At 33.7% G+C, this 23,371-nt stretch overlaps 2 protein-coding genes across 5 annotated transcripts in view; both read right to left on the bottom strand.

Moving 5' to 3' along the window:
• Nucleotides 1-16,739, bottom strand: part of LOC111047825 (nucleoredoxin) — a 46,952-nt gene extending 30,213 nt beyond the window's left edge. For 2 of the 3 annotated variants that reach the window (XR_005573351.1, XM_039443193.1), the window contains exons 1-6: nt 12,281-15,656; nt 11,020-11,254; nt 10,432-10,496; nt 6,741-6,841; nt 4,768-4,963; nt 2,262-2,349 (exon numbers count right to left, since the gene is read on the bottom strand). Coding sequence is in view for 2 of the 3 variants with exons in the window: in XM_039443193.1 (XP_039299127.1) it covers nt 2,262-2,349; nt 4,768-4,963; nt 6,741-6,841; nt 10,432-10,496; nt 11,020-11,254; nt 12,281-12,634 (1,039 nt within the window). In the remaining variant the exon portion in view is untranslated. Of the gene's footprint in view, nt 1-2,261; nt 2,350-4,767; nt 4,964-6,740; nt 6,842-10,431; nt 10,497-11,019; nt 11,255-12,280; nt 15,657-16,609 lie in introns of those variants that run through there. The other variant, XM_039443194.1, reaches the window with a different exon arrangement.
• LOC111047826 (acyl-CoA-binding domain-containing protein 4) overlaps nt 16,425-23,371 on the bottom strand; it is a 41,401-nt gene continuing 34,454 nt past the window's right edge. The window contains exons 6-9 of one of the 2 annotated variants that reach the window (XM_039443196.1): nt 21,531-21,696; nt 17,801-17,890; nt 17,497-17,657; nt 16,425-16,940 (exon numbers count right to left, since the gene is read on the bottom strand). In XM_039443196.1, the coding sequence (XP_039299130.1) occupies nt 16,785-16,940; nt 17,497-17,657; nt 17,801-17,890; nt 21,531-21,696 (573 nt within the window). In that variant the 3' untranslated portion in view covers nt 16,425-16,784. The remainder of the gene's footprint in view (nt 16,941-17,496; nt 17,658-17,800; nt 17,891-21,530; nt 21,697-23,371) is intronic. The other variant, XM_039443197.1, reaches the window with a different exon arrangement.

Genomic DNA, 23,371 nt, shown 5'->3' with positions numbered 1-23,371 from the left:
ATGGCGATTCTGCTGCTTAAGCCGCCATTTTGTCACACCGTTGAGTGGGAAGAGACTGTCTAGCTGGGCCAATGGCAGCCGTTCATGTCCTTGACCAATACTATTTATACTCGCCTACTAGTATAAATTCTGCTGCTCTTGTATTTAGTCTTAGTTTATCAGAGATTGACAATGGTGTAATAACCGAAACCGGACTTTCTAAATATCTATAAATCTGTGGTTTTTTACAATTTCTTAGTCTTTTTCATTCAATAAGGTAAGTCTGACGGGTTCCATAACCACGTACTTCACCACGAGTATCAGCACTCCTTGCACTGTCTCTGATGCGAACCAGACATTCAAGAATGTACTGATGATTTACAACAGTAAGCATTTTTAATCTTTCATATCAGGCGTTACTTGTGCAAGCGCAGCGATCCGAATGTGATCCGATTTCGGAGGTCGTTAAGATTGTATGGTAGAGGCGGAACATGAACCTTATCCTTGACGAAACCCCACAGGAAGAAATCCATCGATGTTAAATCCGGTGAGCGAGGTGGCCATACAATTGGCCCTGCATGGTAGATCCAGTGAAGTTGAAAGCAATTGTCTAGAAAATCCCGAACTTCTCCGTGGAAATGAGTTGGTGCATAGTCATGCTGAAAGTGAAAGGGCACTTGTTTACCTTGTTTAACATGACGGTGCACCACCTCATTTCCACGGAGAAGTTTGGGATTTTCTAGACATTCGCCTTCAACTTCGCTGGATTGGCCGTGCAGGGCCAATTGTATGCCCACCTCGCTCACCGGATTTAACATAGATGGATTTCTTCCTGTGGGGTTTCATCAAGGATAAAGGCTCATGTTCCGCCTCTACCATACAATCTTAACGACCTCCGAAATCGGATCACATTCGGATCGCTGCGGTTGCACAAGTTACGCCTGATATGCTGGTACAAGTGTGGCAAGAAATCGATTATCGGTGGTATGTATGCCGCACTTACCAACGGCTGTCACATTGAAACAAGATAACACCCACACCTTCAACTTGAAGTGCTTTGTCACAAAATGACACCTTTGTCACAAAATGACACCTTTCTCAATTCTGTAAGTAATTTCAATAAATATTTATGTGCTTTCAAAGTTGTAAAGTCCTTTTATAATCACTCTATATCCAAAACGATTAAAATTCTTCAGTAGTTGCTTTTTTTGTTAGTTGACGCTCATATACGCTACAGGCTTGTACATAGGAGTTAGGAAGAATCATGATGAGAGATGAGTGAACCTTCATCTTTAGTTGGGTTCTGAACCACTGACAAGCGATTTTTCAACTCATAAAATTCAAAGTTTGTTGAACGCGATTAGCGACAGGATAGCACCAATTCCCTCACTTAGACAGTGTTTCGTATTTCAGCAGGTAACTAAATATACTTTAGGACGTTTCAGCTAAACATTTATAGTCATTTTACAAAATAAAAACAAACAACGATTCGATTGTATTGTAAAGTTCATAAACAATATTCCAATACATTATTATATACATAATTTAATTCTAACTATGCAATAGAACAGGAATAACAAATTATGTATTATATAATATCTATGGAAATATTATATCATGACATTATTATAATATACAGGAAAGCCGATTTTGAAAATTTGAAGAAGGAGGAAAGGAAAATAATTAGAAAATTTCTCGGTCCAAGATTAACTGAAAACGGTTATAGAATATAGATTACAAAAATAAAGTAGTTGAGCAACATTTAAAAATTGTAACAGACATGAGGAAAAGACGTCTTAAATTCGTTGATCATATTTATCATGAGGCTTCTCAATCATAGAATTACAAAAGAGATAGTAAAATATGTAGCTTCGCTTGTTAATGGAGGGGGATGGATTGAAAACGCTAAAAAAGTTCTAGTTTTGGCAAAAAATACTGATAATGGAATTGCCAATCGAAATAGCTTTAGAGCAAAAGTAAATGAATGGAAAATTATTTCAGAGGTTGAAGCTCCAAGAGTTAGAACAAGTTGAAGTGAAGAAAGAAAAGCTGTATTTTCTCAAAAAATGAAAAGCTGGCGGGCAAACAAGAAAAACACCAAGTCTAATCAACGATCATTAATCATACTCAACGTCTTTCACTTCGGAAGCTCGACGGCTAATAATAATAATAATAATAATACAAGTCTAATGATGGAGATGAACATAATAAAGATCAAATAGATCAAAGTCAATCGATTTTATTGACATTGTTTTAATAATTTAATTATGTATTTAACCTACCAAGAAATAGAACGACTGTTGGTGTATTATATAATCTTGTGGCCGTTCGCTCCGTCAATAGACTAATTGGTGATCCCCATGGAAACCTCTGCAAAAATAATTTTCAAGTAAAATTATCTTTTACCAATGCTCATGCATTCTTGGATAAATTAAAATTATATTAATTTATTTGTTCCGAGCGCACGCTCATGTGACAGAGAGTATAACTGCATGCATAATGTAGGTTATATGAAATACATATCATCTATAGAAATAAAAGACAGTACTATACCTATACCAATCAGTTTCAACTTCTATTATTGGCTTTCAAATATATTGAGAATGCTAGCATGAATGATACTATACGTGAAAACAATCCAAGAATGCATGAGCATTGGTAATAGAATTAATGGTGTGTTAAAAATGCATTTTTGGTTTAAAAAAAAATTGAAGGAATCAATATCATTGGATTGAGGAGTATATCACTTGAGCGAATGATCTTCAATTATATCAAACATAGTTGGGTTGGGGTAAAAGTACGCATGAGGTGAGAGTACGCATGTAGCTGTTTTGAAATGACTATGAAGAGTTCCAGCTTGGGTCACCAGTCAGCAGGTCAGTTGTCATGGCATATTTGCTCGTATATATTGCTGCAGAATTCTGTCAATTTCCAAAATAAAAATGTGATATGTGCGTCTTTTGACTTTTTGATGTAACTTTTTATCAATTATTATAATTAGCACACAGCTATGGGGTTTATTGAACTGTTTAAAACTATGCTTTTGTGTTTCAGTCTTCTTTGTAAATGGACATGTGGTGGCTCAATGTATGTTTCTTAATGACGCTAGTTAAATTCAAAATTTTGCAGAATGGGGTTAAAGTTTGCACCTAATATGGGGTGAGAATACGCACTGCACACTTTTGCTACTCACGATTATGAGATATTGAATTAATAAATTATTGATGAGAAGGGAGAAATTCAAGTGCTCATCTCTTGTTAATGCTTTTAATAATAAACCTTGGAATAAATAATGAGGAGGAAATGTAAAAATTATAATTTGTATAACTCAGGGATGTTTCTCAAAAATATAAATCCAATGACTTTTGAGTGTGATTCATGATGAAATATGGTAAAATAATAAAATTGATTAGAAGCAATAAGAGTTGTATTTAATTTATAGTTTAAAAGTCTGGTAATACATAAATTAGTTACTTTTTCCTTTTCCCATTGTAGTAAGGTCTATTTTTATCAACTGGTTCAAGGGAGCAATGAATGTTCACGGAGTGATCCTGAATGCTTTCAAGAGTACTATACAAAATGAATGATGTAAATATTTATTAAGGAAACAATAAAAGTATATATTATGATTTACAGCATCTACCCTAAATTTTACTAGTGTAGGCTATGCCATACTCTCTTTGACACAACAATTTCTATCTGTTTAACCACAATAAAGGTGTAGGTCCACTCATCTCTCATAGTCCGTCTCATTTCCCACGCACAAGCCTAGAGCTCTTATGGGCATCATCCTCAGCAAAAAAAAAAAAAAAAAAAAATTGAGCACAAATGATACGTAACTCTAATATTTACTTTTGTTTTTCTAAAATAAGTTTTCAGATTTCTAAACACCATTAGATTTCCAGAAGTTCTTTCTGATCTTATTTATTAAATTTATTTTCTCTTCACTTTTGTATCCTACTTGAATTCGCTCCCTTCTTATCAATTATTTCATTGTTTTGTGCAGGCTACATAATTTATTGAATTTTTATTCACCATTTGATATATTTTTTTCTAATTGTAGAATTTTACTAGAATTGAAGAGTATAGGTATATATTTAAAAGTTACCGGTTTTACTATACTACTCTACTCTTCATTGAAATACAGTGTTGTTCAATCGAATTTATTGGTTTCCTATATTATTTCATTTTGTTGGGGTAAGAGTATCCAGTGCGAACTTTAGCCCCAGCGCTACGAACTTTTACCCCATGATGAGGGGTACGAGTACGCAATGATGGAATTTGGTAGAACGATTTTATCTCTGATATTAATTAAAGAATAATGTTCCAATTCAAAGAGAATATTGCGAATGTTCTCTATCAAGTGCATGATATAAAATAACCTGGATATTGGTGTACGTTTTCCATGGATATGGAAAAACATAAGTTGCGTACTTTTACCTCACCTACCCAACTAGCCCCACCCCACGTGTTCAGGCTCAAGTTTATAGGTTTCCCACCTATAAAAGCCATAGATAAAGTGAAACAGTGTAGTAGTAGTGGTTAGTGCTGGAATGCGTCTACTCAAAGTGATAAGGATTTGAAATTTTTGATTCTATTTTTTATTTTTCTATTCACATAAAAGCTCTTTAGAGGCAATAGGTAAAGCTTACAACTACCTTTATAATATACGTTGAATGAACAAAAGTATGTTTATTTACATAAAAATACTTTGTAAGTATGTTTATGTACTTTGTATGTATGTTTACATACTTTGTAAGTATGTTTTACCATCTAGAAAGTTGTTACCTTTCCTAGTGGATCATCGTTAATCTCTCCCCTGCCATCAATAGTAATCAGTGAATGATCCGTATTCAGGATAACCAACGTCGGGATACCGTGAATATCGAATAGTTTAGCCAGGTCTTGTCGTAATTCAGATTCATCATAAGGCAACGCTAGCCAAGGCATAATCGATAAATATGACTTGAATGATTCCACACTTCTGTAATGTAGAAATGCCATCAAAATTAGTATGACTTGACATAATCATATCCAAAATTTTACAGAAAATAATAAATTTAAACACTGTTACATATTGTCAATCCCTTGTTTTATCGCACTGAACTGCGATTTTGTTAAGTCACAAGCCATTAATTGACGATGTTGAACAGTGTTCTCATTCACTATGTAGCTTCACAATATCAAAAGAGATTGTACAAATAAGAAGAAGATAATAGTCTGGATACACACGAAAACATAATACTCAAATAAAATTTATTCAAACAGAAGATAATAGTTTGGATGGTGATATTTAATCAAGCCATTAGGTATCTGAGTGAGAACACTTTTGTAACAAACAACCCATACAGAAGCTTTTATTTTATTCCCTAATTTTCACAGCTAAATGTAGACGAGAAGACCTAGAAGTAGGTCTGCCCAAGGACTTGTTTAGGACTTTACAGAGAAATACATCGGAAGGAGTAACAAGTGAAGGCAAACCATTCAACTGGCAAACGCTGAAAAGTGACATTTTAGTTGAAAAAAGACTAGTGCCTGTTTAATTATCAGATATAATAGAAGATTGTAGAATATTGATATTTTTTAATAATTTCTAAAATTGCCCAATGAATGATTATCTATATATTTATATTGATTCTCCACGAATTCAGATGAGTGCTGTCGTAATAAGCCATCATTAATACTCTTTTATGATCAGTTCCACCAAGCTCTTCAAGACATTTGAACATGATCAAGCCGGGTAGCCTACGATTTACAAGTGTGCACTGGAATAATAATTATTGATAGTATCTAACTCCATTTCAAAGATTATTTCGGTATTGAATACATGAAATAGTGTAAAGGTTTCTGGACTGTTCCCTTATTACATTAATAAGGCGTTTGATACAGTCGACCATTCTATTCTTCTTGAAAAACTAAATGCTGCTGGCTTCCATGGCAAGGCCTTAGCATGGATGACATCATACCTTGAGAATAGGCCTTCAGTATTTTTCCATTGGAGGTGTAAATAGTAACATTCTTAGTACTAGTAATGGTGTACCCCAAGGTTCTGTTCTTGGACCCCTACTATTTCTTGTGTACATAAATAATCTATTCTATTACAAATTCGATGGCATTGCAACGTATTTTGCTGATGACTGCATCATCTTACGTTAATGGAAAGGATATTTTTTATACCCTTTTCAGAAAGTCGACAATATCATTATTTGTTGAAACAACTAATAACAAATAACCGATTTATGTAGTTACATCACAATATTATACTATCGTTACTCAAATTGCATTCAATCTTCATTGTGATTAATAATTTCAATGAAGATCTTAATGCACTTTGCCTTTGCTTTGATTGCAATACATTAACACTAAATGCAGCTAAAACAAATTACTTGAATTTCATTGATCATCATCATTCATGTTGAATGTCTCTCTTTTCTATCATGAAATCGACTACAGGAAGAAGCAGTACAACTGTACTGCTGTAGAAAAGAATTAGTCTATAAGATATAACGGTGGAATATCTTGAGCAGTAATCAAAATACAAGCGATAAAAGAAAACCCTGAAAACTTTGGCGGCTATCTTGTTTTCAAGGTGTTTGCCTGTGATTTCGACTTATCATCATTGTGTTTCTTATTATACTAGTCCTAAAGAAGAAATTGAGACATCTTCCACGGCTGTTACCCAAAAATTACCAAGGAAGTACATTTGCGCCCGGACTATAATGTAAGAAAAATTATAGCAAAAATGATAAGGAATCACTCACCTATCAGAGCTCACAAATAAGACTTGAAATTTCTTTCCTCTCTCCTTCAGCTCATTGTAAGTGTCTATCAATTGTGGTGTGAAAGCTCTACAAGGTGGACACTGCAATAATAAAATACATGAATTTAATTTTTAATACTCAATAAGTAGAGGGAATAAGTTCCTACAATTTCAGTTGGAAAGTCAGTGAAAGATGAATCCCTTGATTATTTCATCTCAATTCATACTGAATGATATCATCATACAGTTAAATATTTGATTCAAAACAGAATTGATTAACTTTACTGGAGAATTCATCATTGAATGAGTTATCTTATTTACAAAATTAATCGTATTATGTAATAAAAATATATAGTAATTGAATCAAGGATTATAGTTATCAAGCAGTCTATCTCAAAAATGTAGCTACAGGTGTAAAAACGGTTTTATTCAATTTTTCAGTTCATTTTACATATATTACGCTAAATTGTACATCTTAATTAACAGCCAACAAATACCCGTAGGGCTTCGTTTCAGCAGGGGAACTGAAATTCAGACGAAATCTTTCGCCCTGTATAATTTGGTAACTAAGCATTTTCGGACCTATGTTAATAAGAACTTTTTTTCTTCTTTTGATGTGAGTAATCACGCCCTGACTTATGGACACCTTTTTTCAGAACATTCTGTATATAGTGACATTTCAGGTTCTCATTACAGCTAATGCTATTATACTTTTCTCAAAAGTCTGCAAATAATAGAACTGATAAAGAGTTGAAATTTTCACTCAGTGAGTGAAAGAAGCCTAACCATGTTGTATACATCAATACAATAATAATAATAATAATAATAATAATAATAATAATAATAATAATAATAATAATAATAATAATAATCCTTTTTCCTTTCCTTTTTCCTTTTTCCTTCGTCCTGGTACCCCCAGAAGAAGGGAGTTTATTATAGAAAATATAACAAACAAAAAATGAAAAATACACTTATAAAAAGAAATCTTACAAACAAAACAAATGAAGAATAATAAAAAAAGCAAGAATGACAAAAGATAAGAAGATTCCCTTTCAGTAGAACATTTCAAATATTATAAACCAGACGAATTATAAATTCTCCAAAACCTTCTAAAGAAGGTTTGACTGGAGGAGTCAAGTTTTACATTATATTAAAAAAAAACCATAGAAATAGTACATTGATACAATCAATCTTGATACAATCAAAATTAATTGATACATTGATAATAATTCATTTAATTGTATTGTGTAGCAATAAAATAATAAAACAATGGGATTTCAGTTGTTGCTTATCACAAACAATAATACACAAGAAAAAATATATATAAAAAAAGAAAGAATTTATGAAAATCATTCAAATTATTTAACAGAAAGTGTTTCATCTTATTCTTAACAATTGAAATTCTATCCAGACCAATTAAATCATCTGGCAACTCATTGAAAATAGTTGGTACAACATAACTAAGTTCACATTTACCATGATAATTATTGTATTCGGGCACAATAAACCTCTTATAAGCAGCACCTTGTCTTCGCTCATGCAAAATTCTACTTGACATTTTAAAGTTATTAGAAAAATAATTATTTAATAAGATATCATATCTGAAAAGCTCGTTTACAGGAAGAATGCTATATTTTTTAAACAAATTTGGCTTAGGGTAACTCTCTTGTTTTGAATGAACTATTTTCAGCAAGGAATTTTGTAATCTCTTAACTCTATCAATTTCATAGCCACTTGCATTACCCCAAACATTGACACCGTATCTTACTACGGATTCAGCTAGGGCTTTATAAACAACTATCAATGTCTTCTTTGAGACAGATCGCTGTAAGTTATATAAACCAAATAGACTGAGCGAAGACGCTGGCATACACTATCAATGTGAGGACCCCACTTTAAACAATCATCAATGAAAATACCTAGATACTTTTGAATTGTAACTTGTTTGACCTTTTCATTACAAGTACAAGGAGTTCCAAAGTTATTCTCATGTAGACAATTTAAGGAATGCATAGTAATATTAGTGGACTTTGAGGTTTGACGTGGCGGTCTCATATGCATACAAGTGGTTTTTTTAAAATTCAAAGTCAAGCCATTATCATGGATCCATCTTTGCATTCTATCAAAGTCTCTTTGTAGCAATATTCTTGCTTCATCAAAACTTGTGTGGCTGGCTACCATAGCTGTGTCATCAGCATACTGAAATATCTTAGTTTCCTTTGAAACACCAACCATTGTGATTACTGACACCAGATAAAGCAATGGTCCAAGATTGGAACCTTGTGGCACACCAGAGGTGACAAATTCATGGCGACTGTAGGATTTTCCTACTTTAACAGTAACCTTTCGGTTATTCAAATAATCTATTAACCAGTTAATACCTCGTCTTGACAACCAATTTCACTCATGGACTGTACAATTTTATGAAAAGATAAAGTGTCAAACGCTTTCTTGAAATCTAGAAATAATACTAAAACATGGTAATTCTTATTTAATTTATTATTTATATAGTTACATAATTGGGATAAAAGCTGACCAGTTGATTTGTCGCGTTGGAATCCAAATTGAGCTGAAGGGATTAAATTGTGATTTTTTAAATGCATAACTAATTCATTACAAATATACTTTTCAACTATCTTATCAGGTGAAGAAAGTATTGAAATAGGCCGATAGTTAGAAATTTCTGATCTGGATCCATTTTTGAAAATCGGTCTTATTATGGAAGTTTTCAATTTATTTGGAACTTTACCTTCCTCTAATGATAAATTGATTAATCTTGTGATAATTGGTATGAACTTGATACTGTGATTTTTTATATCAGACATCAAAATATTATCAATCCCTGGAGATTTATTTGAACTCATACTTCTGATGATATTACCTATTTTTAATTCATCTGCATCAGGTAAGTCAAAGCTAGGAAAATTAACATTGGTATCATTATCATTTTCTAAATAAGTAGTAATATTACACTCATGTTTTGCAGCTCTAACACCTTCTGTGAATTCACTGCAGAAATGGTCCACAACCTCCTCAACCTGCCTATCACCAACCACTATGTGTTTCATTATATTATCATCAACTGACAACTTTTCTTGTCTACCCATGGCAACGTTGATTAATGACCAAAATGATAATAATATATGTAAATAATTGTATGTAAATAATAATAATAATAATAATAATAATAATAATAATAATATAATAATAATAATAAATAATAATAATAATAATAATAATAATAGTAATAGAATTATTCGATTCAAATGCAATGAAATTGTTTTAACATACTATTACATCAATTCATATTTTTCATTTTATTTTATTTATTTACGATACAAATGACACTGATGTTATAACATTAGTAGATGAAATAATAAGGTAATCCTTGTGCTATTTTATAGTATTATATCAACAATGATAATAGTTCAAAAGCAATATATATATATCAAAATTGTATTTTTTATTTTACACAAATTATTTACATTTATCTAATGAACTGTTCTGAAATTAATAATACATATTCAAATATTTATTTTGAATTCTATTTTTCTTGTAGATGTGCCTCATCACTTGGTATCAGTTCTGCGTACTCACATAAGATTTTGGATTGAAAATGAATCATTAAACATTCACGTGATTGTAGTTATTAAGTAATCCATAACCGAAATGTAATAACCATATTTACTCACCCAGTGTGCTGAAAAATATACTCCAATAACACAATCTTGTAAAGCATCTTCACAGGTCTCATGATCTGAAAACCAAACAAAAATAATTCCTTAAACGAATTTCATTATTACATACCCTCCAAGAAAAAAACTGTATAAACTCAACAACACATTAGAAGAATAATATGAAACATTCAAACATTAAAAACAAGACCGATCCAATCTAATCAATGACCAAATAAATTTAGGATAAAATTCAATTATTTTAATTACATACATTATGGCCTCACAGGTCACAACACAGCCCAAAAAGGGCGAGAGAAAAAAGGGTGAGAGGCTGATGAATATTTGAATATTTACTTCGGAATAAATTTCGTGACAACAAAATTACTATCAAGTGTTTCGTCATGGAAAAGAGCATCCAGGTATTATACCTTAATAGTGATATTTAATATGCTCTTCTGCTACAAAATAATTTTAGTTTAAGCATAAAACTTAATATCATTATAATTATACGTTTGAGCCTATGGTAGAAGCTTAGTTTGCAGGACTTTGAGGAAATACATTATTTTTATTTTTTAATTCAGCATTATTATGAGTTGAACTCACCTAGAGATGTTGAGTCGCTTCCTCCACGAAGGAGACCCCGATCGCAGATGCAAGACAGCAGGTGTGAAATTTTTTGAGCGGCAGGTGCAGGAGCACAAGTTGGCCACGGGAATCTCAGACCTTCAGCATCTTCTAGAACACGTTCCTTGGCAGAACGAGTCAGCTCCTTGCCAGTTGAACCATCAATAAGTACTAGACTGCAATCTCTAGCCTCATACTTGTGCATTAGACGAATCTAAAATGGAAATTAAAACTATGATTTGAAAAGTTTTCTCTAATGAATAGTCTACAGTCCGAATGAATTATAAGTTGAGACCTGTGAGCCTTTAGCTGACAAAATGGTGAACAGAACTTTGAAACCATGTATTTCTCCACCAACTGGGAAAAAGAGGTATTTTGTCATCAAGTCTGGGGTCTCTACCTGCGAGGTGATTACCAAATAATAGTCAGTCCTTTTCACAGGAAAGGACGTTAACTAGAAAACGTTTATATTTAGAAATGATAAATTAGAATAACTCTCCCATTTCTAATGATCAATTCATATCGACACTTGAGACTTGAATAATTACCTATAATTACTTATCTAATAGTAAATCATAGGGATATTGATATACAGTAAGATAATTATATTTATTATATTCTATTCATCTAATACATAGATAGACATTAAAGACTATTGATGATATAGATATAAGATTTATTATTGTTATATCATAGAATGTTATAATAAAGCAGGTGATTTATTTTATTCACTAGTACCTTTTTTGTTTTCATTGTAAATGTCAAGGCATTCAAATGAGTAGGCCTTAATCATCACATGATAGATAATATTACATTTATTCGCAACTGGTATATTTTTACAATTTATTATAATAAGAGTGTAAAACTGAATTAGTTATTGAAAATATGGATTAATATCAAGATTTATAGGAAAAATGAAAATGTTAAAGATATTTTAAAATGTTTTTTAAATTTGATAGACTATTTTTTTCAGACACGACTAGTTTCGGATGTTATTCCATTTTTAACTGCTGAAATAACTGTATGATTCAAAGTAAATTTATTTTATGAAATTGGGATTAATTGAATTGATTCATTGATGAAAAGAAGTTTTGGACTGTAGTCTGTTTCTTTGTCGAGTTGATTGCAAATGATTAATAAATACATAATAAACTGACTAATTCATGAATGAATAATCAGGGATTTAAGTATCCCTGGAAAAATATATCACAAATAATTAAAATAACCTATAGATGATTACCTGCTTTATTTGTTGGTGTAATGGCATAGCAAACCAGGGAACGTTGAGCAGCGCTTGCTTGATTGAATCGTCGTGCAAATTGATCTGCTGACTGGGAAATAAGAACACTTGTATGACTTCAAACCGTTTTGCGTCGGTACGGCCACTATTTATATGTTCATAGAACTGCAACAGTTTACTGGTGAATTTATTTGGAAGGTTGTTGTTAGCACGTGTCAACTGTGTGAAGTAGAGTCCGATGACGTGTTGACACGTGCCACCTGCGAGTAGATCGCTGGTGCGAGCCGTGCTACCGTCAGCCACGACCAGTGTGTCGCCAAAAGCACGTATGTACCAAGCTGATGCCATAGTCATACCAATCACCAAACTATGTCATTCTCAATAAAAGCCTCGAAATCTGCTTCTAAACAGTCCTACTCTCACAATAATTATATATGCTTAGCTAGTAATAAGCTTACTTTTAGTCAGTATAATGCTACTAATAAAAACCGTCTACTCTTATAATAATTATTACAGATACGATCAACGGTTTTTAGTTTTAGCAGTAGTAGGTGTGATTGAGCTGAACCAGTGAAACGACACTAATGAATCAGAAACGGAACAGTAGTGAACCTCCATGCTTCATGTAAACAAATAATTTATTCTAATGAGAGAAACAGAGAAAATTAGTGCGGGGTGCGGCGGACTCACTGAACTGATGTCTGCTGTCGAATACCCCTTATCGTAAAGCTCGCTACACAAAGGAAGCTCAGAGGTCTTACCCCTGCAACAACCCTTACATGGCAACAATGGTTTGTATCTTGTAAAACACAACTGAGCTAGATAGCAAAAGTTTGAATATTATTTTATAAAAAGGTATTGGATGAGTATATTAAGCGATGGAAGGATGGGCACCAAGTAAACGTTAACAATAAAATTAATTAAAAATATTAGCTAAAGAGGATGTAGCTATAGGAAATTCCAAGTAAGCTGCTTTGGAAAACATGTGTGCCTATAGGCTAGGGCTTGAAATCAGCATTTCTTAACAGGATTTATATAATAGCAATATTTAGGATTTTTGTTTAATTATGGTGATATGCCTACTAGAAAGTTAGAAGATATCGGTTTGAGGTCAAAACTGTATGAGCTACACGATTTCAAAAGGTTACCTAGTGTAGTGGAGAAACATGGTATGTCTATTTTTAATCTTGCTGTCTTATTGTCATTATAAATTTAGCTTATGGCTACAAAATTCATAACATCATTTTAGCGCCAAGAATGGAGCAGCTGATAAAATGAATTGAAAAGTTTTTAGGATGACAAACAATGATTTGAGTTTTGGCTCTATTTTTTAGAGATCAGGTAGGCCTGTTCCTTAATGATAATATTTGTTGGTGCATTAATGATACAACTTAATAGAGCATGGGAAGTGGTTCTAATATTGATTTTTCTGGAGTGAGCTATTCTAGGGAGGGGGGAAGACTAGGGCTACTTTGTATCACAGCGGAATGCATTGTTGCATGAAACAAGAGTTTCCTGCAATAACACCAGCAATAGCACTCTATATGTTGAGGGTTGTGTAACCAAATAAAACTCGGATGAGCGAGAGAGAATAATAAATAAGAGGGAGAAATAATGCGAGAGTAAGAGCAGAAAAGAGAACAGTAGAACAGAGGGAGTGAGACGAGATAGAGATTCCAGATGTGGGGCTGGAATGTGGACATCCCAAGCAATGTAGAGGGGCTGTAGTCAAACCCCCACTTCACGTTGCCATTGAGAATCTCACATGAAAATAATAATAATTATTGTGGAGAAACCTGTGTTCTTACTCACTAAGCTTGGCTGGAAACATATCAGTCTTACATTGTTACAAAAGCCTTTTTGGATACGAACAGTATAAACGTTTTTTTATTAAGGATGGAAATCGATTGTCATTTTTAGAAAATCACTGAATCGATAATGTGATACGCATATACAAATTTAAATTAGAAAGAAAACCTTTTTTCCATTTTTCTTCAGTTCCAATTCTTTCTTCGAAAGCGATACACTTGACTGGACTACACTATTCATGTGACATTTAAACCAATTAAAATTAAGTAATGACCTGGAGAGTCATTGTTTCATGACCACTACACTTCTTTTCTTGCAGCGTATCCGAATGAAGCAAGTGAGAAATAATATTAGTGCATCAGAGAGTCAGCCGGAGCCATATGACAAGTACCAAGTGAAGTATTGTTTCTAGCTGGGATCAGGACGGTTGGCCTCTAGTATACTGTTTCATACCTGTTTTGAGTAAACGATTAATTCTCCAAGTTGATTTCTCCGACTTTGTCTGTAACAAAGTCAAGTTAAATGGCTATTGTAACGAAGTGAATTCGTTACGAGAGAGAATGGTAGGAGTTACGGGTGGTTATCTGTAAAATGCCTAGAGAATGTAAGCGCTACGCTCCAACTCTTATAAGATTATCCACGTAATTTTGAACAAAATAATAAATCATTATTAATTTTTTTTATGTTTCCTGGACATCAACTTACAACACCAAATTTTTCCCTGTGCAAAGCACGGGTTACCTGCTAGTCCAGAATAAGTTCTTTGCAGATGCAGAAATGCAGAACACATAGCAACAAATTCGGATATACATTGAGCTCCATACGTCACAGATGAGATCAGAAGATGGCTGCAAATCATGAAAATAGACCTCACGACCAAACAACGCAGAGAATTCTCCAGCTGCTGGAGAATTTATCGATCAAACGAAGCCCCAAAAAGAAAAAAACCTTCAGAGTTGATTTAGTTCCGGGATTGACAAAAACTTTCCCGTTAGTAGTACGGTAACCAAAACATTAATGATTTAATTTTTATTAAATTCCTACAATTAAATTTTTAGCAGTTTTCGTCGAAAATATATCGCTAATTACCTAAGTTTGTGCTAGATTGCAATAAACATTATACCATAGTAAAAAACCTATTATAGTAAAAGTATTAATGATAAAAAAATCAATGTTTGCAAGGTAATTTCAGAGTGCGTTTCACGGCTAGATGAGCCAATCAACTGCCTGTCTAACGCTAAATTTTGTGGTTGACAGACTCAAAAGTTACAAATTTCTCAATATAAGTGACATAGAGCTCTAAGTTACATTATATTCACACAATCCGTTTTGGCAGGTTCATTGAGACATAACCCACACCTCTGTATCAAACGCTCTCAATATACTCTATAAATTTTCAACATTCCTTAAAAAACATGCAGTGATTCCCTTCACAAATCTGACCTGTGGAAACGCACCTACTACAGAAGTTCAAAATACACCCGGTCATAGTATAATCTAACCGTATTAATAAAATTCCATGTTCTATGCATAGGATAACACATATTGATCAGACTCAAATCGATAATAATATAATATAATATATAGATCTTGTCATAGATGGTTTTATAATGCAGGACATGAAAGATTATTGTATATAATACACAGGAGAGAACATTCATTTAAGCCATTCTTATTGCAATAGTGACACCTGGAAATGACAACACAAACTAATGAAGAATATTGTGAAACAAAATCGTGTATGAATGAAGCACACCTAAAGAGAAAAACACTTTACAAACTCATCAATAACATATATATATATATATATATATATATATATATATATATATATATATATATATAATATATATATATATATATATACTGATACAAACACATTGATAATATTCATCAATAACATAAAATATATTTAAAATGAATTCATAATTATTATAGTATTCAGATTCTTACACAGGAGAGAATCATACACCATTCAAATGAATTTTACCATACGAATGCTCAAATGAAAAAATAATTTCAATAATCTCACTTTCAAAGAAAACTTGTTTAAATCCTGTTTTAAGACAAGATATTGCTGCAAATCTTTTTTGCTTTTCAACTAGATCTTCATGAGCTGATTCTTGATTGAATTTTGTTCATGTCAACGATTTGTATCTATTTTCCAATCACTCACGGGCATAAACAAATCATCACTTAAAAAAAAATGTGAATAATCTTTTCAATATTGGAATAATAATTGCACTATATGGTTAAATTTAAAAATCAAAGAAAATAAATATATACTGCAGTACACCGTGTCCCACGAAGAGGTTTACACGTTTAATTTATATTACATCAATATGCCGCCATTTTGTTTTACGAAGGTAAGGGAACTGAAATTTTCCCAGAATATTTTCAGAACCTACTTTGTAAACTGTGTGAAATTTAAATAAGTTCGGTGTATGAATGGGCGCGTAATATAAAATTAAAAGTGTAAACCTCTTCGTGGGACACGGTGTATATTTTTCATCAACTAACCAGAACGATTATATAATCAAGTTATCACAATCTTCAGCATCGATTAAGACAAGACAAACTAGATTCTCTCATTTGCTAAGCAGTCAAGACGGTATTTTAATTAGCTCATCGACTCCCTCACAAGTTTCGAAATCCAACTTGACATGAAAGAAATACTTGGATGAAGTGATATTTTTTAAGGCTGGATTCTGGGAAGTGCTCTCCTTCTTCGCATTTGCAGCCACATGAACAGAGCTTGCACAATCAGAGGCCACACAATCAAGAAGACGGCTGAAGGTACCGAGATACCTCTAAACGGCCACCAAAATGGAACGGCTGCTTCACTTGAAACCTGTAACAAAATCAGCCATAATATCTGTTCAAAAAATCAACATTGTCTTGGAATAATCAAAATCAATTGCCATTTATTTTCCTACAGTAAAAAAATTCAGAAGTAGCTCTTTACTATTTAAGACGACATAAAAAAATTGTGATCATATTTGGCGTTCAAAGCTTGTTATGGAAACTCTGGAATTATAGTGTAGTATTGTATTAGTAATTATTATTCTATTATTGTTGTAATTTAGTATTTGGGAATGGCAGCGTGTTTTAATGTTTTCTTAATGCTAGTTCATGGGTTGTAGAACATGTATGGTGCACCTTGTTTCTAAAACGTTTTCCTTTATTAATGAAATAATAATTGTCCACATAGACCTGTTCGTGGGTCAATGAGTTCAGTACTGTATAATTTGGTTTTTGTATAATACTGATATAATTTTATGATAAATTTAAAAATCAGCTACAAAACTAGTCTGATACAATCTTGGTTCCCACTAGATTTTTGTTTTCGAAAGCGATCGATTGTAGATAAGTGATAGATGTAATACTGAAAATATGATATCATTCACCTGTCTCGACTTCATTTCGACTGCCGTTATCTTCAGATTCAAACATTCGATATCGCTTTTGAGACTAGATAATGTTTTTTGAACGACTTCATTGATGTTTACATTATGTAATGCATTATTCCTCAAATCAATAAGAGTATTCGTTACAGGTAAAACTGCATCTGCAAAAATAAGAATTAGTTGCCTGATTAGTTGAACGGCTATTAAAATTGAATATTGAAGACATATATAATACAAGAAACAGAAAAAAACATTTATTACATTACTAGCACTTATTTTTGATAAAAACGTTGATTAACCTTACCTGTGTGATTGGAAATGGCAATCACACCATTCGATTCGACACTGTGCTCGCAATTGGAGCTAATTCCATTCGTCTGTGACTCTGAATTACCTTCAACAAAAAAAGCAAAATATTATAATAAATATCAGTCACATTACTTAAATATACTGGAAAGTACAATAAAAAAAACAGTATACAAAATAACTTTGTAGAGTTGTACCAAATACTGAGAATAATGTATTGTATTAGTCCAGTCAATATAGACATAAAAAAGGGGGTGTGCTTGCAATTTATATTGTAGTTCTGATTTTTTAATATATTATTTGGGTACATACGAGAAGTCAAGAACCAACTTCTTCATGCAAAATTTCCTTGTGCTGGATACAGGGTGGCCCAAAAACCTCTATTGAATATAGAAATTGGCCATCTATTGTGTATTGGAATATGGGCTTAAGTACACTCAACAATAAATTCCCCACTTTTCGACCGAATTTGAGTTATGATGCATGATTCTGGACCGCCTTGACGAGCCGAAAAGAATGAAGTGTAGTACGATGAAATCTGAACATTGTGTCAGAAGTTATAAGTGTTTGAAATTTTGTTCCTTGAGGTGTCCTTAAGCGCGCCTCTCCACTAGGAAATACTGAAATGAAGTGCATCTAACGAGTGATTCTCATAGAACATAATCTTACGAACTTATGTCATTGTGCGAAATATCAATGAGAAGACTATGTAGTTGGTGGTGATGGTTGAAGCTGAAAATTAGGTGTTTTTCACAATACAAGGAGCATTGTTGTCAGGTGTACCTGGAAATCTATATGAGATAGAGCGCTCTACCTGATCTCAGATTGTAGAGCACAAAAATACGCCCAGAGGGATTTTGAATTATACATCTAAATGGTAACAATCAGAAGATATTGTTGATCAAAAACTGAAATTCATCAAAATTGATTTTTTCTTCAAATTTCACTCATTTTTGAAAAATCATAACTCAGTACACATTGGAGATAGTGTAATATTACATTTTTTCTCGATTGGAATCGAATCTTCAATTCGAGATCTATAAAACTTGATAGTAAATATCAGAGTAATCGATATACGGACAACTTTTTGACTGAGAATTTATCGTAAATAATTGTGTTGCATATTCCATGGTATCACCGAAACAGAGTAAACAGAGTTAACAGAATTAACAGATCATATAGAGGATATATAAATTTAAAATAACAGTTTCGAAATAAAGTTTTATTGAGAACAAATGTAAAATGTAAATTCTAAACTTGTAATTTATAATTTTTTGGTGACGTGTTCATGAAGTCGTCACTGGTTTGAGGTGTGTCTACAAGGCTTTGCTCTGTACTTTGTGCTTTTCCTTCTTCTCTAAAAAATGGTGGCTGGCTACTGAAAAGTGTTCTGTGCTCTCTGAATATTTTTCTGTTTTATTGAAAATTTTAATGTTTTAAATTGAGTTTTGAACAGTTTATAGTGTTCTAATTTTGTCTATAATTGTTTCGTGTGTTTACAAGCCTATAGCCATTGTTTACAACTATATAAACTGGATAAGTATTTTAGCTTGTAATGATGCTGGGATGTTTAAGTGTGTAAGGTATTATTTTTTTTTAGATTTGTGTTGTATATTGCCAAAATTCTTCTGAAGATTATAAGTTGGTTTGCTCTGAAAATTGGATTTCTCATTCATAGGCGATAGATCCATTCATAGTTTATCAAGAATCTACCACTTTGGAGCCGATAACTTTCCTTAGGTTAATAGGTGAAAAATGCTATCCAACCTATTTAGGAGAAATTGGTAGCACGGCAATAGAGAGTTCCGAATGATCTCATTCTATTCAGAATTTCATAATCTAGAAAAAAGGAAAGAGCAAATTTTTCTGTCAGATTACGAGATTTGTTAGAAATAGCTGAAAACTGGAGAATGAGCCGAAAATACGAGGTTTTTGGGCCACCCTGTATCCAGCACAAGGAAATTTTGCATGAAGAAATTGGTTCTTGACTTCTCTTATGTACCCAAATAATATATTAAAAAATCAGAACTACAATATAGATTGCATGCACCAATGTACATAGTGACTGGACTATATGCTATTTCACTGTATTCAAGCACATTATGTGTGTGTGCATGTGTGTGCTTAGTATGATACCTATAGTGAGATAAATGGAGAGGTTTAAATTTTGTTTCCGTATTCTGATTGGATATATGAGGAATCAGGTCAGCCAACTCAACTTTCAATAAAGCCGTTCAAACTAAACGTTCAATTCGTTTCTGTTCAGCATAACAATTAAAGTGCGAGATAAATTTCTTTTAACACGGCTCTTTCTCAAAGACGGAGAGGTCCGATGCTCTATCCTCCACTAATCTCTCCCACTACCTAGCAGCCTTCTCCTTCTTTTGTGTCTGTGTGAGAGAGCTTTGTAACGCTTCGCTCCCATCCACTGGCAATGTTCCAAAGTGATATGTTTGTGTATGTTACGGAGATGTGTTCATCACAAGAACCTGAAGCGAAATGACACGGCGCATCCAATTGTGCACAGGATGTCCGTCTGTGACTATGCTACAAACTGTGGAGGGAGAAATGGGTTTCTCCTCTTCATGTTAAAAGTAATTTACGAGGGTAGGCTGATAACTAATGCACACATGCTTGTAGAGCACACACTAAATAAACTTCAGAAGCGCGCCTGGTGGCATGTAGAAGTACTATTTCTCCTCTACACGGCTGCGCAGTTTGAAGGCGTTGTGCTCATCCAGTTTGGTTTGGTTAGTGAAAGTATGGCGTCGTGTTTTGGTGTTATGTCAACGCGAATTAAACAACGCGCTGTTATCGAATTTTTAACTGCTGAGAAAGTGAATCCTAGTGAGATTCATCATCGTTTAAAGGCTGTTTATTGTGACAATACTGTTGATAGGTCTACCGTGAATCGATGGGTTATAAAATTTCGAGATTGCCAACCTGGAAAAGCCTCAATTGTTGATGAAACACCCAGCGTACGTCCAATCACTGCCACAGACGATAATCATCATAAACTCGTCGAAGACTTGATTCAAAATGACCGGCAAATCACTCAACAGCATATCGCAAACCAAGTTGGAATATCCAAGTAACATGTCGGCCTCATTATTGAACAGTTGGGATACAATAAAATCTGTGCACGATGGGTACCACGCCGTCTGACAGACGAGAATAAACAGCGTTGATTGGAATGCTGGGAACAATTTTAAGTGCTACCGTTAGGAAGGAGACGACTTCATAGATCATTATTGAGAAGAATCAAGAATTAAATAACCTTTAAACGACGATGAATTTCACCGGGATTCACTTTCTCAGCAGTCACAAATTCGATAACAGCGCATTGTTTAATTCGCGTTTACATAACACCAGAACACGATGCCATTCTTTCACTAACCAAACCAAACTGGATGAACACAACACCTTCAAACTACGCAGCCGTGTAGAGGATAAATAGAACTTCCACATGCCACCAGGCTCGCTTCTGGGGGTTATTTGGTTTGTGCTCTACAAGCATGTGTGCATTACTTATACCCTCGTATCTTGCACATTAGTTGTTTAAACGTCGTTCAAGTTTAAAAACGCTTACTCTAGACGTGGTTTGAACTTTTTATGTGCATATGACCCTGAATCTGATTTATTCAACCAAGGGTCCAGGGGGTAGATAATGAGACAAGCTGTCGGCTAGTAAGTAAATAAATAAATTAAAAGATAAAATGTGAACAAACCTTTCGTTTTGCTATTCACGTTGTTCTTTTCTCGAAGTCTGCTTCTTTCTCGTTCTCTATTATCTGCTGTGGTAACAATTGCTGATCCGTTCAACGCTTTATGTACATTTTCATGATTTTTCTTTTTCAATGATGCACTCTCCTTCAAGTTTTCTGACTCTGTTAGCTGAAATAAATTTAATTATTCATTTATTCAATAGCTAGTCTATTAATTTGATACGTCATATTATCATGTGTATTCTGTCAAATTTTAAAACTATTCTATCAATTCAATTTGCCGAAAAAACAATAACTACGTGGAAGTTACATATGCTACAAATAGCTTCCTATGATGGATTTCCTATAGTGAGTTTCACGTTATAATGTCAGTGAAAAAGATAGCACAACATCGTTGTCGATTCTGTGCCTTGCCACTGCCTTCTATAGAAGATAGCTGATACCGATATATCTGATTTAATATAAACTTTTCATTTTTGTTTAAAATAATCAATTCTATTTTATTCGCCAAGAAAATATATCTTTCAATGATTTAATTATATTTTTTGTAATTGATATTGAATATTTTGATAATTAATTATATATCTACATTTGGAAATAAATTGGAAGTTACTAATGCAAGTTCAAATGCTAATTGATAAATAATTATTATTAAACGAAAATCCCAATTAAATGCTGTAAATCGCCCCAGAGACTTCTGCTACTGCAAATATTGACAACAGGGTAAACCGATGGAAATTCGGAGGTACTGGATTCGATTCCCGGGCTGACAAATAATTTTTCTATAGTAGCGCTCATCGAATTTTCATCTAGCTGTTTACCCTGTTGTCAATATTTGCACTAGCAGAAGTCTTCGGGGTGATTTACAGCATTTAATTGTGATTTTCCTTTAATAATAATAATAATAGTAATAATTATCTATATTGTTAAAAACGATTTGGTAAGGTTGCGGAGCTGGAAAAGGACAGCGCTATCTGCTTTGTCGAATGATAGGCAAGAGTAGCAACACCAATGATAATCAAATACTGCCATTAGTGAGGCCGTGGACCTCACTATAGGCTCGGTGAAAAACCACTTTCGATAATTCTACTACACCTTCTCACAACTTCCACAACTTAAGCAGAGGGGTTAAAGATTGGAACTTTTGTTATGTTCACCTCCCAATGGAGCTGCAGAGTCGAAAATGGAGTTCTAGACATTCCCTTCCAATTTCTTTTTCAAATGATCTATTGTGGCTAAATTGAAGATTTCACCCACGACACTAACTAAAGCTGCTAAAACTATTGAATATATGACAAAACTCTACCTACTAAGGGTATAAACACTAAGGGTATACACCTCTAAAGGTGATGCCTGAGCGGTGTACACCTCTTAAGGTGATGCCTAGATGGCTCACGCCTTTCAAGGTGGTGCCATGGAGGGCGCCTAAGCCTCCCCCCCCCCCCAAGTAGGAGTGGGGTGTCACAAAGTAAAATTTTGACGGGAAAATATTGCAAAATCATTAATATTATTATTGAAAGACGCTCGGCTATCAGTAAGCTGGCTGAACGCGGAGATAAGGAGGGTACCGATGGCGCACCATCTTCCGCGCATCGAGAGGATTCTTGCTGCCTCTGGCGGCGGCTGTTCTCCATCCCTTCTACTTTGGGAGAGTATTTAAACGCCGGACGAGCCCCAGAACAGAGCATTCCGCTCCCAACCTTCCTCCTCCTTGTACAGCGGCCCGTTGGCTGCCGTGCGTCCATTTCCGTCCATCCTCTCCGGGCACAGCGGCCCGTTGGCTGCCTTCCCTCCCTTCCATCCTCTCCCGGTACAGCGGTCCGTTGGTTGCCGTCCCTCCCTTC

Source organism: Nilaparvata lugens, chromosome X, assembly GCF_014356525.2.
Source record: "Nilaparvata lugens isolate BPH chromosome X, ASM1435652v1, whole genome shotgun sequence".
NCBI lineage: Eukaryota > Metazoa > Arthropoda > Insecta > Hemiptera > Delphacidae > Nilaparvata > Nilaparvata lugens.
Note: the sequence above shows the minus strand (reverse complement) of the source record. Positions and strands in the feature narration are given on the sequence as shown.